At 47.3% G+C, this 12,284-nt stretch overlaps 1 protein-coding gene across 2 annotated transcripts; it reads right to left on the bottom strand.

The window, feature by feature from the left end:
• Nucleotides 1-2,893: 2,893 nt before the first annotated feature.
• LOC142072805 (uncharacterized) lies at nucleotides 2,894-11,919 on the bottom strand. Of its 2 annotated transcripts, none has more exons than XM_075130897.1 (2): nucleotides 8,945-11,919; nucleotides 2,894-4,823 (listed from the first exon to the last, which is right to left on the bottom strand). In XM_075130897.1, the coding sequence occupies exons 1-2, from the start codon at nucleotides 9,659-9,661 to the stop codon at nucleotides 3,273-3,275; spliced, it is 2,268 nt and encodes a 755-aa protein (XP_074986998.1). In that variant the 5' UTR covers nucleotides 9,662-11,919; the 3' UTR covers nucleotides 2,894-3,272. The 2 variants fall into 2 exon arrangements, with proteins under 2 accessions (XP_074986998.1, XP_074986999.1); XM_075130898.1 differs by having other exon boundaries at nucleotides 7,563-9,038.
• Between the last annotated feature and the right edge of the window lie 365 nt (nucleotides 11,920-12,284).

Raw genomic sequence — 12,284 nt, 5'->3', positions numbered from 1 at the left:
TAACATAGGTTAAATTTTTGCTCTTGATCTTTGAGTGGTTAGTGGAAGTGCCAAACTGTGTGTATGCCTCCTGCTCTAAAACCAAAGGATACGATCAGTTGGTATTGGGTGCACTGAGCTATTTTTATGGTATTTCCTCTTGTATGTTTTATTTTACATGGCCAGGCCATTGGCCCTCTCTAGTTGATAAAGCAGCATGGAAGAGGTGATCCATTTATTGAATTCAAATGTAACATATAAAAAACAGTAGAACAACTGAGGATTGAGAATAGTACTTTCATCAATTTCTTTTATGGTGAAAAGAACAGAAGTTATATGAGACTGGAAGACCCATGACTAGGAATTGGGTTTATAACATATTGTCACTTGATGAGCTGGCCCTTTAAGGAACATAAGTGACACATGTTGACAATTTTAGGAAAAGGCCACCTGGCCCAACCTATCGCTGCCCTTTACTTTTTGGTTCCAAGTGTGACCCTGGGACCCTCTCAATGTCAACTGCCAGAGAGCCCACCATACTGTGACTCAGATCAGGCCTGATACGCTCATTGCCCCTAACACTCTGTCATCTTAGTATGTATCTAAAAATTGTCATGTAAAGTATCATATGTAAACTGGTGACACGCCGGTCCCAAAAATCATTGCATAATGTATGTACGGGTTGTGTACAAAGATTTATATGTGTGTGCTGGAAATATGTTCTTAAAATGTGTTTGGGAGTCAGTGCATAAACCCAGCCCGCCCTAAACAAAGGAATGTGGATTTACTGGCAGAGGACAACAAAAGTACATTTATATCTATGATAAACAAAGCTCACCAGTTAACAAGAGCGGCTAAGTTCCGATCTACACTAGGAACTTATATTGGTATAGTTATGTATCCCAGGGGTGTAAAAAAATCCACACCCCATGAGAGCCACAGCTATACTGACCAGGCATAGAAAGCTCTAGGTTCACAGAAGAACTCTTCCATCAACCTAGCTAGTGCCTCTCAGTGAAGTGGATTACTTAGGCAGATGGGTGACCCTCTCCCGTTGGTGTAGGTAGTGGCTACATTGTAGCGTTTTAAGTGTAGACATACCTTTAATGAGCACACTGGGGGGGGGGGGAGAGGGGGAGGGGACCGGGGGGAGGAAGACTCACCACCCCAGGAATCCTTTCTGGCTCTTGAGACAGAGACAATGGACTTTGGGTAATGTCGTCATCATCATCATTCCCATAACTGCATTGGTCATTGGGGCACCATCACTGATGGTCAATCAACCAATTATCTCCATCCCTGACAATTGTGTGTCAGTGCTTGAGTCTCTGCGAAGTCCATTCCTGTCCACTCTTTTATGCTGTCAGTCTATCTCTTCTGTCTACCTTTTCTTCTCTTCCCCTATATTGTCCCTTGGAGGATGACCATGGATAGGCCAGATGATCTTGTTATGTGGCCATACCACTTCAGCTTGCACTTTCTCACGGTCGTCAGGAGGTCTTCCTATGACCCAGCATATTGGGTGATGATGTTGCTGACCTTTTCATTAGTGACGTGGTCGAAGTAGGAGATGCCCAGGATTTTACGGAAGCCTCTCATCTCTACTACCTGTATTTTCCATTCAAGTTCTGCCGTAAGGGTCCATGTCTCGCACGCATACAAAAAAATGGAGATGACCAGTGCATGCAGCAGTTTCAGTTTGGATTCCAGGGAGATGGTCTTCTTCCTCCAAATTGGCTTTAGCTTTGCCAGTGCTGCTGCTGTTTGCGCAGTTCTTACCCGAATTTCTGCCTTGGATCCTTCATTAGTGATGATTGCCCCCAAATACTTGAACTGTTTCACTGTCTCCAGCTCTTGCCACTGGCAGTGATATGTGAGCTAATCCCATCATGTTTGTTTGTTATCAGTTTCGTTTTCTCTGCACTGATTTCCATGCCATATTTTGCGGAGGTTTCATCCAATTGTTTCACAAGGTTGACAAGTTCATCTTCACTGCCTGCCAGGCCATCAATGTCATCAGCGAACTGAAGATTTGAGATTGTTCGCCCCCCAATGCTGACTGTGCATATGCAATCTTCTAGGGCATCAGTCATTATGCACTCCAAGTAGATGTTGAACAGTGTGGGCGAAAGAAGGGAGCCTTGCCGGACTCCAACAGTGGTGCGAAACCACTCTCCTGTTGTACCATTGATGAGAACTGCACTGCTGGCCTTGGCATACAGTTGTTTAATGGTAAGAATAAGCTTAAGACAACATTGCAATTCTTCATGGTTGCCCAGAGAGCTTCGTGCCATACTCTGTCAAATGCCTTCTTGAAGTCAACAAAGTGGTAGATGTCTTGCTGGAGCAAAATGGCATTTTCATTATCCACTACTTAGGGAACAAAGATAGCAGCTCCCTTTGATTCTGTGAATGTTGGGTCCACAATCTGGAGGGCTGGAGATGCTGGTAATTTGATGGGAGTAAGAAAACTGCTTAGGCAAAGATTGTAACTTGCTAAGATTTAAGTTTTAGTCACTAGAAAGTGTGTTTTGTTTTGTTTGTATTCAGATCCCTCTTTCTTTCTTTTGCTTAGTGTCACTTAAATCTCAGTTCTTTTTTTAATAAACGTATTCTTGTTTTAATACAAATCCATCTCAGTGCTGTGTATTTAAAGCAAAGTCTGAGTCTTCAGCTAACCTAAGAGACTGGTGTGGGCTCTGTCTCTCTGGAGGCAGCGAACGTAATAATTTCTGTGAGTATCCAGTGAGAGGGATTGGACACTTCAGGGAGTCGTCTCTGAGAAACAAGAGGACTGGGATTCGTTGTTTGTTCCTTACAAGGCAAGCTTCAGACTGGCAGAGTTTTGAAGAATTTGCTGGCCAGGCTGGTATGTCAGGGAGTGTGGCAGTTCAATGATGAGACAGAACACAGCTTTATGCAAGCAAGCAGGCTGGTCAGCTGAGATGGGCGTTCTGCCCCCCCGCCTTCCACCTTCTCCTTTTATTATATTTCTCCCCCCTAAGCATTACACACTGCTACCGCAAAAAGATACACAAAGGAATGTATGACGTTGATTAATATACTTAGTTGCATCTTTTATATACTACAATCCTGGTTCTCAGGCCTTGAGCCCAGGCTAAGAAAGCCTCCCGCAGTTGCTGTCCTAACAATCAAGTTTTCATGGTTCATATCTAGCCCTTGTCCTTGGATAGAGCAATGTGTGCATTGCTTCTACAGAACAGTCAAGGTGTGCCCTGCCTGCTTCCAGGTGGAATAGCTAAACATGAACCCTTCATCCCCCCGTTTTTTATTTAATGATATTTGGCCATCTCATTGTAGCCGTCAATTTGTTTTGTCATGCTATTTAACTCCCAGACAGACAAGGACATAACTTGGGGAGCTTTCCAGGGCGAAATTTCACAAAGTCTTAACAAGGAAGGAATACATTGTACACAGCAGCAGCAAAAAATAAGCCCAATGGTCACAAACACAGCATAACCGAAAAGCTGTCGCAGCCATTCTAGAGAGGGCAGCCAACCTGTAAGCCAATTCCAAAAACCCTCAAACCCCAGATCTTGGCGTATGTGTGTTGTAAGATTGGCCAATTCAGCCAGTCTAGTTTCTATGGAGCGACTATTATCAGTTAAATTAAAGCAACACATGTGCTGAAATGTGGAGCAGCCTAGATGGTGTTTCAGGAGCAGAAAATCAATGGCTGCTCTGTTATCCAAGATTGCATCCCTTAATTCGTGTTGTTCTGTGTTAAGTAAGGCAATAGCCTGGGATGTTGTATTAATTGCCTTTGCTGCAAAGCATGCCAGGTTATTTAAAGTTCTGGCTGAATATATGGCAAGCGCGGGGACCCCAACAATAGAGGCCGCTAAAGCAGTATACTCAGCACGACTAAAAAGCTTAACATCTGCAATACAATCATCTGAAAGGGGTACACTTCTTTTACTACGGTTTTGTCCAGCAAAAGGCAATATAAGGGTCATTCTACTAAGACAGCAAAGAGTGCCATCACTTAAATTTGCAGGAATATAATTAAAGGTGCGTGAACCGCAAGTAAAAAACCATCCTGATGGTAGGATGATATGGCCATAATTATATGAAACATTAACAGCATAGGAACAATTTAAAAGGGGTTGAGAAATTTTTCGACAGCCCAAGGGCACCTTTGTACTAGTGCAGTTAACTATACGCGCACAAGTAACATTGTGAGCCCCGGCCGGGTACGGTGTGTGGAGGGATATAGCCGTGCGAGGCAGAGTATAGTTGGCTGGGCCCCAATTAGCCATGCTAGAGTACTGGGAGGAAAGATTCGCATAAGCAGAGAACAGTGTCTTATTCTCCATCTCCTCAGGGTGATGACATACTGGAATAAGGCATGTACCTAACAAATCTCCGGCTGCTACAGAATTAGATAGACAAAAGTGGGTAACATTTGCTATTGAAGCCAATCTTTCCCATATGTTATATGTCATTCGGGCTCGTAGCGGGGGAAGCGCTTCCGAGCCAACCCCTACAGGAAATAGCAGGCACAAAAGGCACACAATCATCACAGAATTAGCAGTGATTTGGGCGAGAATCGCCACAAACAAAGTCTCAGGAGTCTCTGGCTGTTGATCTGCTGCCAGCCTTCGTTGGGCCGCGGCGACCAATGCTTTTACTGCTCCCCATGTCAAGGGCCGGTTTGGGACACTACGCCTCTTCCGTTTCCGTCCCGTCGTTGTCGACTCGGGGGGCAACGCGGTCTCCTCCAAGGTCAGCTGAAACTCTGGTATGGGATTCGTCAGCCCCTGGTGCCATGCCATGTTGTTTAAGTGCCGGTCGCACACACCGAGCTGGAACCCACAACGGTCCTGCAGGGAGAGACACAGCAGCATATCCCCGACCCCAAGTGATTAGAGGTACTGGGCCCAGCCACTGTGGATCGGGCAGCTGACGATAAAAGACACGCGGTCTTTCCAGTACCTCAGATTTGTGAAAATGCCGATCCGCAGGGGTCTGCTGATCTGCATTCAATGTTAAATTATTTAAAGTAAACAAGAGGATATGCATTTGTTGTTGAATGTCTCCTAAGGTTCGGAGACGCAGCTCCCCTTGTTTTAATTGTTTATCCAGCAAGGTTTTGAGTGTGCGATTGGCACGTTCAACAATGGCTTGGCCCGTGGAATTATAAGGGATGCCGTGTTTAAGACGGACGTCCCAGCGGGCACAAAAGGTGGAGAGGGCTGCAGAGCAGTAGGCTGGGGCATTATCTGTTTTAATTTGGCAGGGGCGACCCATAACAGAAAAGCAGGCCAGCAAATGGTGAATAACTTTGTTAGTGGCTTCCCCACGTTGTGGGGTTGCCCAAAGGAAGCCCGAATAAGTATCAACGGAAACATGTAAAAACGAATAGGGGCGGAATTGTGGCACATGAGTAACATCCATTTGCCACAGCTGATTTGCTGCGGTACCTCGGGGGTTAACGGCATAAGAAAAAGTAGGAGCAGCAGCAGCACAGTGGGGGCAGGAACGAACAATGGAACGTGCATGATCAGCAGGAATGTGAAACTGCCGGGCCAAAACAGAGGCAGACTGATGAAAAAAGGCATGGCTTTCAATGGGGTCAGAAAAAAGGGAATTTACCTGACCACGCAACGCGCGATCAGCGCGTGCATTGCCCTCAGTGAGTGGCCCAGGCAGAGGGGTATGACTGCGAATATGAGCAACAAAGTAAGGGAAATGACGAGTGGCAAGAAGATGCTGCAAAGACAAAAACAGGCGAAGGAGGTCTGCATCAACCTGAGGGGTAATGAGGGCAAGGGGTAAATGATCAATTACCTGATAAACATAATGGGTATCCACGATTAAATTAAAGGGACAATCAGCAAAAAGTTGAAAGGCCAAAATAACAGCAGCCAATTCTGAACGCTGTGCAGAACGCTGAGGCAGGGTAAAACGAGAATGCCAACGAGGGGAGTCACCCAACTGATAAGTGACTACACCTCGGTGGGGAGAGCCATCAGTAAAAAGAGTGACAGCGGAAACAATGGGTTGAGAGCGGCTAAGACGATGAACAACTAGGGGCACCTTTTGGGTAATGACCAACCGAGGATCTTTTGGAGGATTGTAAGAAATCTCTCCCACATAATCACAAAGAGCAACCTGCCAGGCCAAGGAGGTGTGGCACAAAGAGTCAAATTCAGTACGGGACAAGGGGAGCACAATGGCAACTAAATCAGTGCCAGTGAGTTGCACTGCACGGTGGCGGGCTTTACGAACAAGATCAGATAGGGCATCTAAATACGGATAAATATTTCGAGGAGGGGTGGATGAAAGGTATAGCCATTCTATAATAAAGACGGCTGTGTCTGTACGGGGTACAAACAGAGCCGCAGTTGGCGTATGAGGGGTGGCAAGAAGAACCAATCGTAAGGGACGGACCTCTGGGAGTCTGTCCACAAACTGCTGACTCAATGCTGCATTGATTTGTCGAATGCAGGTAGTATGCTTTTCAGTGATGGCAATAACTGCACCCGGTGCCCGGGCTCCACGGAGGAGCTCAAACAACGGCTGCAGCATTGAAGTGGGGAGACGAAAGTAGGGCCGAATCCAATTTAAATGACCCAAAATCTGTTGCAATTTAACAAGGGTTAGGGGTTGAGGTAGAATTAATTCCGGACGAACCGGAGCAGCATAGGTTTGTAAAACCTTATATCCGAGGTAGTGGTAGGGATAAGAGCGTTGGATTTTTTCTGGTGCCACTAACAGGCCATTTTGGCCGAGAATCTGAGATAAAGATTCAAGCTGTTGTGCCGTGACCCGGGGACCACTTAGCAAAATGTCATCCATGTAATGGTAGACCTTTAGCGAAGGGTACCGGGCACGGAAAGGGGCAAGGGCCCGATCCACAAAAAGCTGACACAAGGTTGGACTATTTTGCATTCCCTGGGGCAAGACCTTCCACTGATACCTTTGAGAGGGTTGCTGATTATTATATTGTGGCACCGTAAATGCAAATTTTTCGCGATCTTGAGGGCAAAGGGGGATGGTGAAAAAACAATCTTTTAAATCTAACACACAAAGTTGATCGGTTTGAGGAATTAAATTTGGATTTGGCAAGCCAAATTGCAAGGGGCCCATAGGTTGGATGCGTTTATTTATTTCCCTTAAGTCATGTAACAGCCGCCAAGCACCCGATTTTTTCTTAATAACGAACACCGGGGTGTTCCAGGGACTAGTGGAGCTCTCCAGTCGCTGTGCTTGCAAATGCTGCTGCACAAGCGAATGAAGTGCTTTTAGCTTTTCTAGAGGGAGGGGCCACTGGTCAATCCATACGGGCTCTAAGGATTGCCATACCAAGGGTAATGCGGAGGGCACGGTGGGTGAGGGAGGGTTTTGGGCCATCAGATGTTAATATCGAGGGTGGTGTCTAACTTTGTAAGTAAATCACGGCCCCAAATATTGAGGTGGACAGGGAGCACAAAAGGGCAGATAGTAGCAAGGGTACGGCCTCCCGGTTTAGAGACCGTGACCCAAGACAAACTTTGGTGCCCGGGTTTACTACCCCCGATCCCCCACAATTCTTTAGAAGGAACCGTAGGCCAACTAACCGGCCACTCCAGATCACGAATCACCGTAACGTCAGCTCCAGTGTCCACCAGCCCTGTAAAAGGAACATCATTTAAGAGAAGTGTTAACTGAGGTTTCGAGGGGCGGACTGACATTGTCAGAGCAACAAGTGGAGAAGACGCGCTGTAAGACGGCGAGTGAGACAACGTCGATCCAAAGCCGCCTCCGCCCCGAGTTCGATCCTCGGCAGCTGGCACCTGATAGGGGACTAAAATCAATTGTGCAATTGACCGTCCACGCGGGAGCGACTGTGGAAGATGAGTCCACACCTGAACCTTAATAATGCCAGTGTAATCAGCATCAATGACCCCTGGAATGACAAAAAAGCCCTGTTTCCCAGCATGTGAGCGAGGGAGAACAAGACCTACAAAGCCGGCAGGGAGAGGTCCCGTCACCTGTGTAGGTATGGCACAGACCTCCCCTGGCAGCCGAAAGTCAGTGTCCTCCTGCATGATCAAATCAAGCCCTGCACTTCCAGCAGTCGCCGCCCTCATAGAGTCTATGGATTTTAAGGCAGAGGAGCGGTTGTCTGAGTGGGAAACACCCCCGTTTGGCCCTGGGTTCGGGGGGGACCCGTCGCGCGGTTTCCCGACCCGCTACGACACTGATTAGCCCAGTGATAACCTTTCCCACACTTGGGGCACTTCTTTGAGGGTCGGGCTGGTGCCTTAGATGAGCGGCACTCCTGCTGAAAATGACCCTCCTTACCACAGCGGTAACAACGCTTCCCCTCCTTCCCAGTTTTTCTGAGGGCGGCAGCCAGAACTCCAGCCTTGTGGGCTTGTGTGCCAATGTTCTGGCACGCCCGCAGCATGTCTGAGAGCTCTAAAATACCAGAGGCTTGTGCTGCCTGGAGAGCACGGCGGCAATCCTCGTTTGCATTTTCAACTGCCAATTTTAACAGGAGCTCGTGAGCTGCCTCAGTGTTATCCACCTGCCGGAGGATAGCATCATGCAATCTGTTGGTAAAATCCAAAAAGGACTCTGAGGCACCCTGACGGATACTGACAAAGCTTTTGGTAGGCTTGCCTGAATCCGGGACCTTCTTGAAAGCATGCTGGGCACAGGTGGAAATAATGGGGAAGACGGCCTGAGGGAGTTGAGACTGCATCTGAATAGTAGCAAACGGGCCCTCCCCTGCCAATTGCTCATAAATGATACCGTGCGCTGCATGTACCTGAGCTTGGCGTTCTGCCATCTGCCGATACTCACTAAGCCAAATAACATACTGACTAGGTGATAACATCATGCGCAGCAGCGTTTTCCAATCCTCAGGGATTAGGGAGTACCCAGTACCTATCCCTTCAACGAGACCACGCACAAAGGTGCTAGTCAGGCCAAACTCACGAATTGCTTTCCTCACCTCTCTAACCACCGAGTATGACAAAGTGGTCCAGGTGCCCACGGGGTTGCCCTGGTCATCATTCTGCCAGGTCACCGGGCAAACTGAGACCAGATCAGCCAGCTCCTCCGCTGTAAGATCTGATCGAGCTTTCGCCGCGTGAACCATTTGTTGCACCAGCGAAAGCTTCTGAGCAGATGCAGATGACCCTCCGGGGGGCCCCGGAGCATGGGGCCCCACGGAGGGAGGGTGATCACGCACTGGCTCCGGTGGGGAAGGCAAGGGAGGCGGTGGTAATGAAGACACTGGGGGCAAAGCAGGGAGAGGGGGGGCTGTGGGTACGGGAGAGGGTCTTTCCGAAGCGACACGCTGGGTTGCATCAGTAGAAGGGGGAATAGCTGCAACGGGGATGGCTACAGGAGCCGACGGGTGTGGCGAGAGCACCAGCCTCGTGAAAGAGGGCCTATCCGAGGTGACACGCAGTATCGCGTCGCGACAGAGGTGCCAGGCATGTAAAGCCTGCACGGGCGCCCGAGGCTCTTCGTGCAATGTCTGGCCCAATCGCTCCCAGTCCGCTAGCTTAAGGCTTCCGGCTTCAGGATACCACGGGCACTGGGCACGCACCTCCTGTAGCAGGAGAGTAAGTGCTCGAGCGGGGCAGTCATGCTGAGCCTTATGCAGCAAATACTGCAGCTCATTGCGGTGTTGCACTTGCAAAGCAGAGAGGGAGCTTCCCATACTTACCACAATGAAAAATACTCACCGGGATCCACGAAGCGGATGAGTGACGCGTCTGAAACCCTTGCTGGGCGAGGTGAGTGCTGAGGGCCCCACGTTTGGGCGCCAGTTGTGGCAGTTCAATGATGAGACAGAACACAGCTTTATGCAAGCAAGCAGGCTGGTCAGCTGAGATGGGCGTTCTGCCCCCCCGCCTTCCACCTTCTCCTTTTATTATATTTCTCCCCCCTAAGCATTACACACTGCTACCGCAAAAAGATACACAAAGGAATGTATGACGTTGATTAATATACTTAGTTGCATCTTTTATATACTACAATCCTGGTTCTCAGGCCTTGAGCCCAGGCTAAGAAAGCCTCCCGCAGTTGCTGTCCTAACAATCAAGTTTTCATGGTTCATATCTAGCCCTTGTCCTTGGATAGAGCAATGTGTGCATTGCTTCTACAGAACAGTCAAGGTGTGCCCTGCCTGCTTCCAGGTGGAATAGCTAAACATGAACCCTTCAAGGGAGCTTACACGTAGTTTAGCAGCTGCAAAAGAGCTGTCTTGCTCTTGTTAAGGCAGAGGTGTAACACAGTGGATCACAGTTCTGGGTGCCCTGAGCAGGATGTCAAACCAAGGTATAGCTAGAGTTGAAAAATCTCTGGACTGGACCTTGAAACGTTAAGATTTCATTGACTTCTGAAAAGCAGACAAAAACTGCCATCAGTAGCAAAAGTTAATGGATTGCTCTCCAAAACTTTCCAGAAACTTCCAAAGGAGCTGGAAATATGCCTCCAGACAAAATATGGAGAGTTAGTCTCTCCACCTGGGAGGCAGAGGAGATATTCTTTCTTCAAGGCCAGAAATTTTACTACTCTTTTATGGGGAAAAATACAACTATTTGTTCTTTAAGTAGAATCCTTGAACCAGACCTGGATTAAGATCTTCTGAAATGTCAGGTCCTTCACCCATCCCCCCACTTCCTCTTAGTTACTATCTTAGGCTACTTTAGATATAATCCTCTTCCCTACATCTCCCCAACCCCGGGCAAACTGGACTCAGTGATCAGTGGTCACTCAGTGGTCACTTACACCAAAAATCACAAAATATTCAGGTTGCTTCCAGTCCCAAGAGACCCAGTCATTTACTCCAGATCAATTTGTATCTTAGATCTCACACCAAAGACAATGCTGTAGCCAATCCTATAATAAACTAACAAAAGATTTATCAGCTATAAAAAAGAAATGAGTTATGTGCAGGTTAAAACCGGCAACAGATAAGCACAAATGAGGTACGGTCTTTGGTTCCAAAAGGTGACAGTAATCTGTCCACTGAATGTCTTTTAGGGCTAACCCAGGTTAATCTGAGGGATCTCTGCATTTGTTCCTCAGCTCCAGCCCTTGTGAGAGTCAAACAGCCAAGAGATAACCATTTCCTCTTGTGAGCATCTTTATATGCCCTTTTCTCAGAGTTCAAACCAATGGGGCCAGCGCTCCTGCACATAACTTTCTCATGGATGGAAGGGGCAATCAACAAAGGTTTTGTCCTACCATGGCCCATTTAGTCTTGATAGTCCTTCTTGACGGGCAGGGGAAACCACTCTTCTTGCTTAGGTTCACAAGTTCAGAGCAGGCATTTTCACAATTATGTAGCAAAACTTACATATTACCTTTTAGCACGGGATACTGATATTACAAATAAGATGTATGCATGCAGCAACTTACCAGCATGTTATAGAGTCTAAACACATTCTTGCAAGTCTAACACCTATCTTGAACAATACTAATATTTAGGTGAGCTGGTCTGGTTTCCAGCTATGAATTTGTCAGTGCTCAGCTGACACCAACAGCCTTGGCAAGAGCTGGCACCTGGTTTACCAGTGTTATACACACTGTGACCACAGGTGGTCATCTTGAAACTGTTACATGGGTGTGTGGCTAGTCAAGGCCTTAACTTTGCTATGGTGGTGGCTGTCTTAGGACAAGGGCAAGACAAAGTAGCAGGGAAAGTGAAAGTGCTGCTGGGGCCAGTGGGACTCGGCAGGATCTGAATGATCTTTACTCTGACTGCCCTGGCTCTAAAAGCATCAGTAACGAAAGGGCTAGAGGGGGGTTCTTCTCTTTTTGAAGTCCTAGCTGTACACTGTTGTGTATAGCTGTCTGCACATCACCATTAAGGTCCAATCAGCCACTTAGATTGTCACTGCTGGTGACAATCACTACCGCCTGCCATACTCCAATAGGCAGTCATACTCCATACTGCCATACTCCATACTCCATACTCCATACTGCCATACTCCAATAGGCAGTCATTCTTAAAACTTGCCAATTGACGTTGAGAAGTAAACAGCTTGACCTCAGGTTTTGCAGTTGTCAAGGCATGCCCTTTAGTATTTTAAAGAGAACGCAAAATACATGTTTAAACAGCAATTTAGCTGCAGTCTTAACAATGAAGTGCCAAGGATTGCTTCATAACAGGGAATACAGCAGATACTGAGGAACTGTATCGATTTCCTTAGGGCAAAACTGACACATTTTTCTGGGTGACCCCAGTTAAATTCTTCCAATTTATGAGCCCCAGTGCATACAATTATTGTATTTTTTTTAATCCAAGAATGTGCTGCTATGTATGTCATTTCCTA

This window comes from Caretta caretta, chromosome 7 (assembly GCF_965140235.1).
Source record: "Caretta caretta isolate rCarCar2 chromosome 7, rCarCar1.hap1, whole genome shotgun sequence".
Classification (NCBI taxonomy): Eukaryota; Metazoa; Chordata; order Testudines; family Cheloniidae; genus Caretta; species Caretta caretta.
The sequence above is the reverse complement of the archived record's forward strand: the minus strand, read 5'-3'. Positions and strand labels throughout refer to the sequence as shown.

What these genes read in the sequence shown, in the direction of transcription:
- LOC142072805 (XM_075130897.1), bottom strand. Translation starts at nt 9,661, where the DNA reads ATGGGAAGCTCCCTCTCTGCTTTGCAAGTGCAACACCGCAATGAGCTG. An exon ending in CATACTCGGTGGTTAGAGAG is followed by an intron (nt 4,824 to 8,944) that starts GTGAGGAAAGCA and finishes CTCTCCCTGCAG; the next exon opens with GACCGTTGTGGGTTCCAGCT.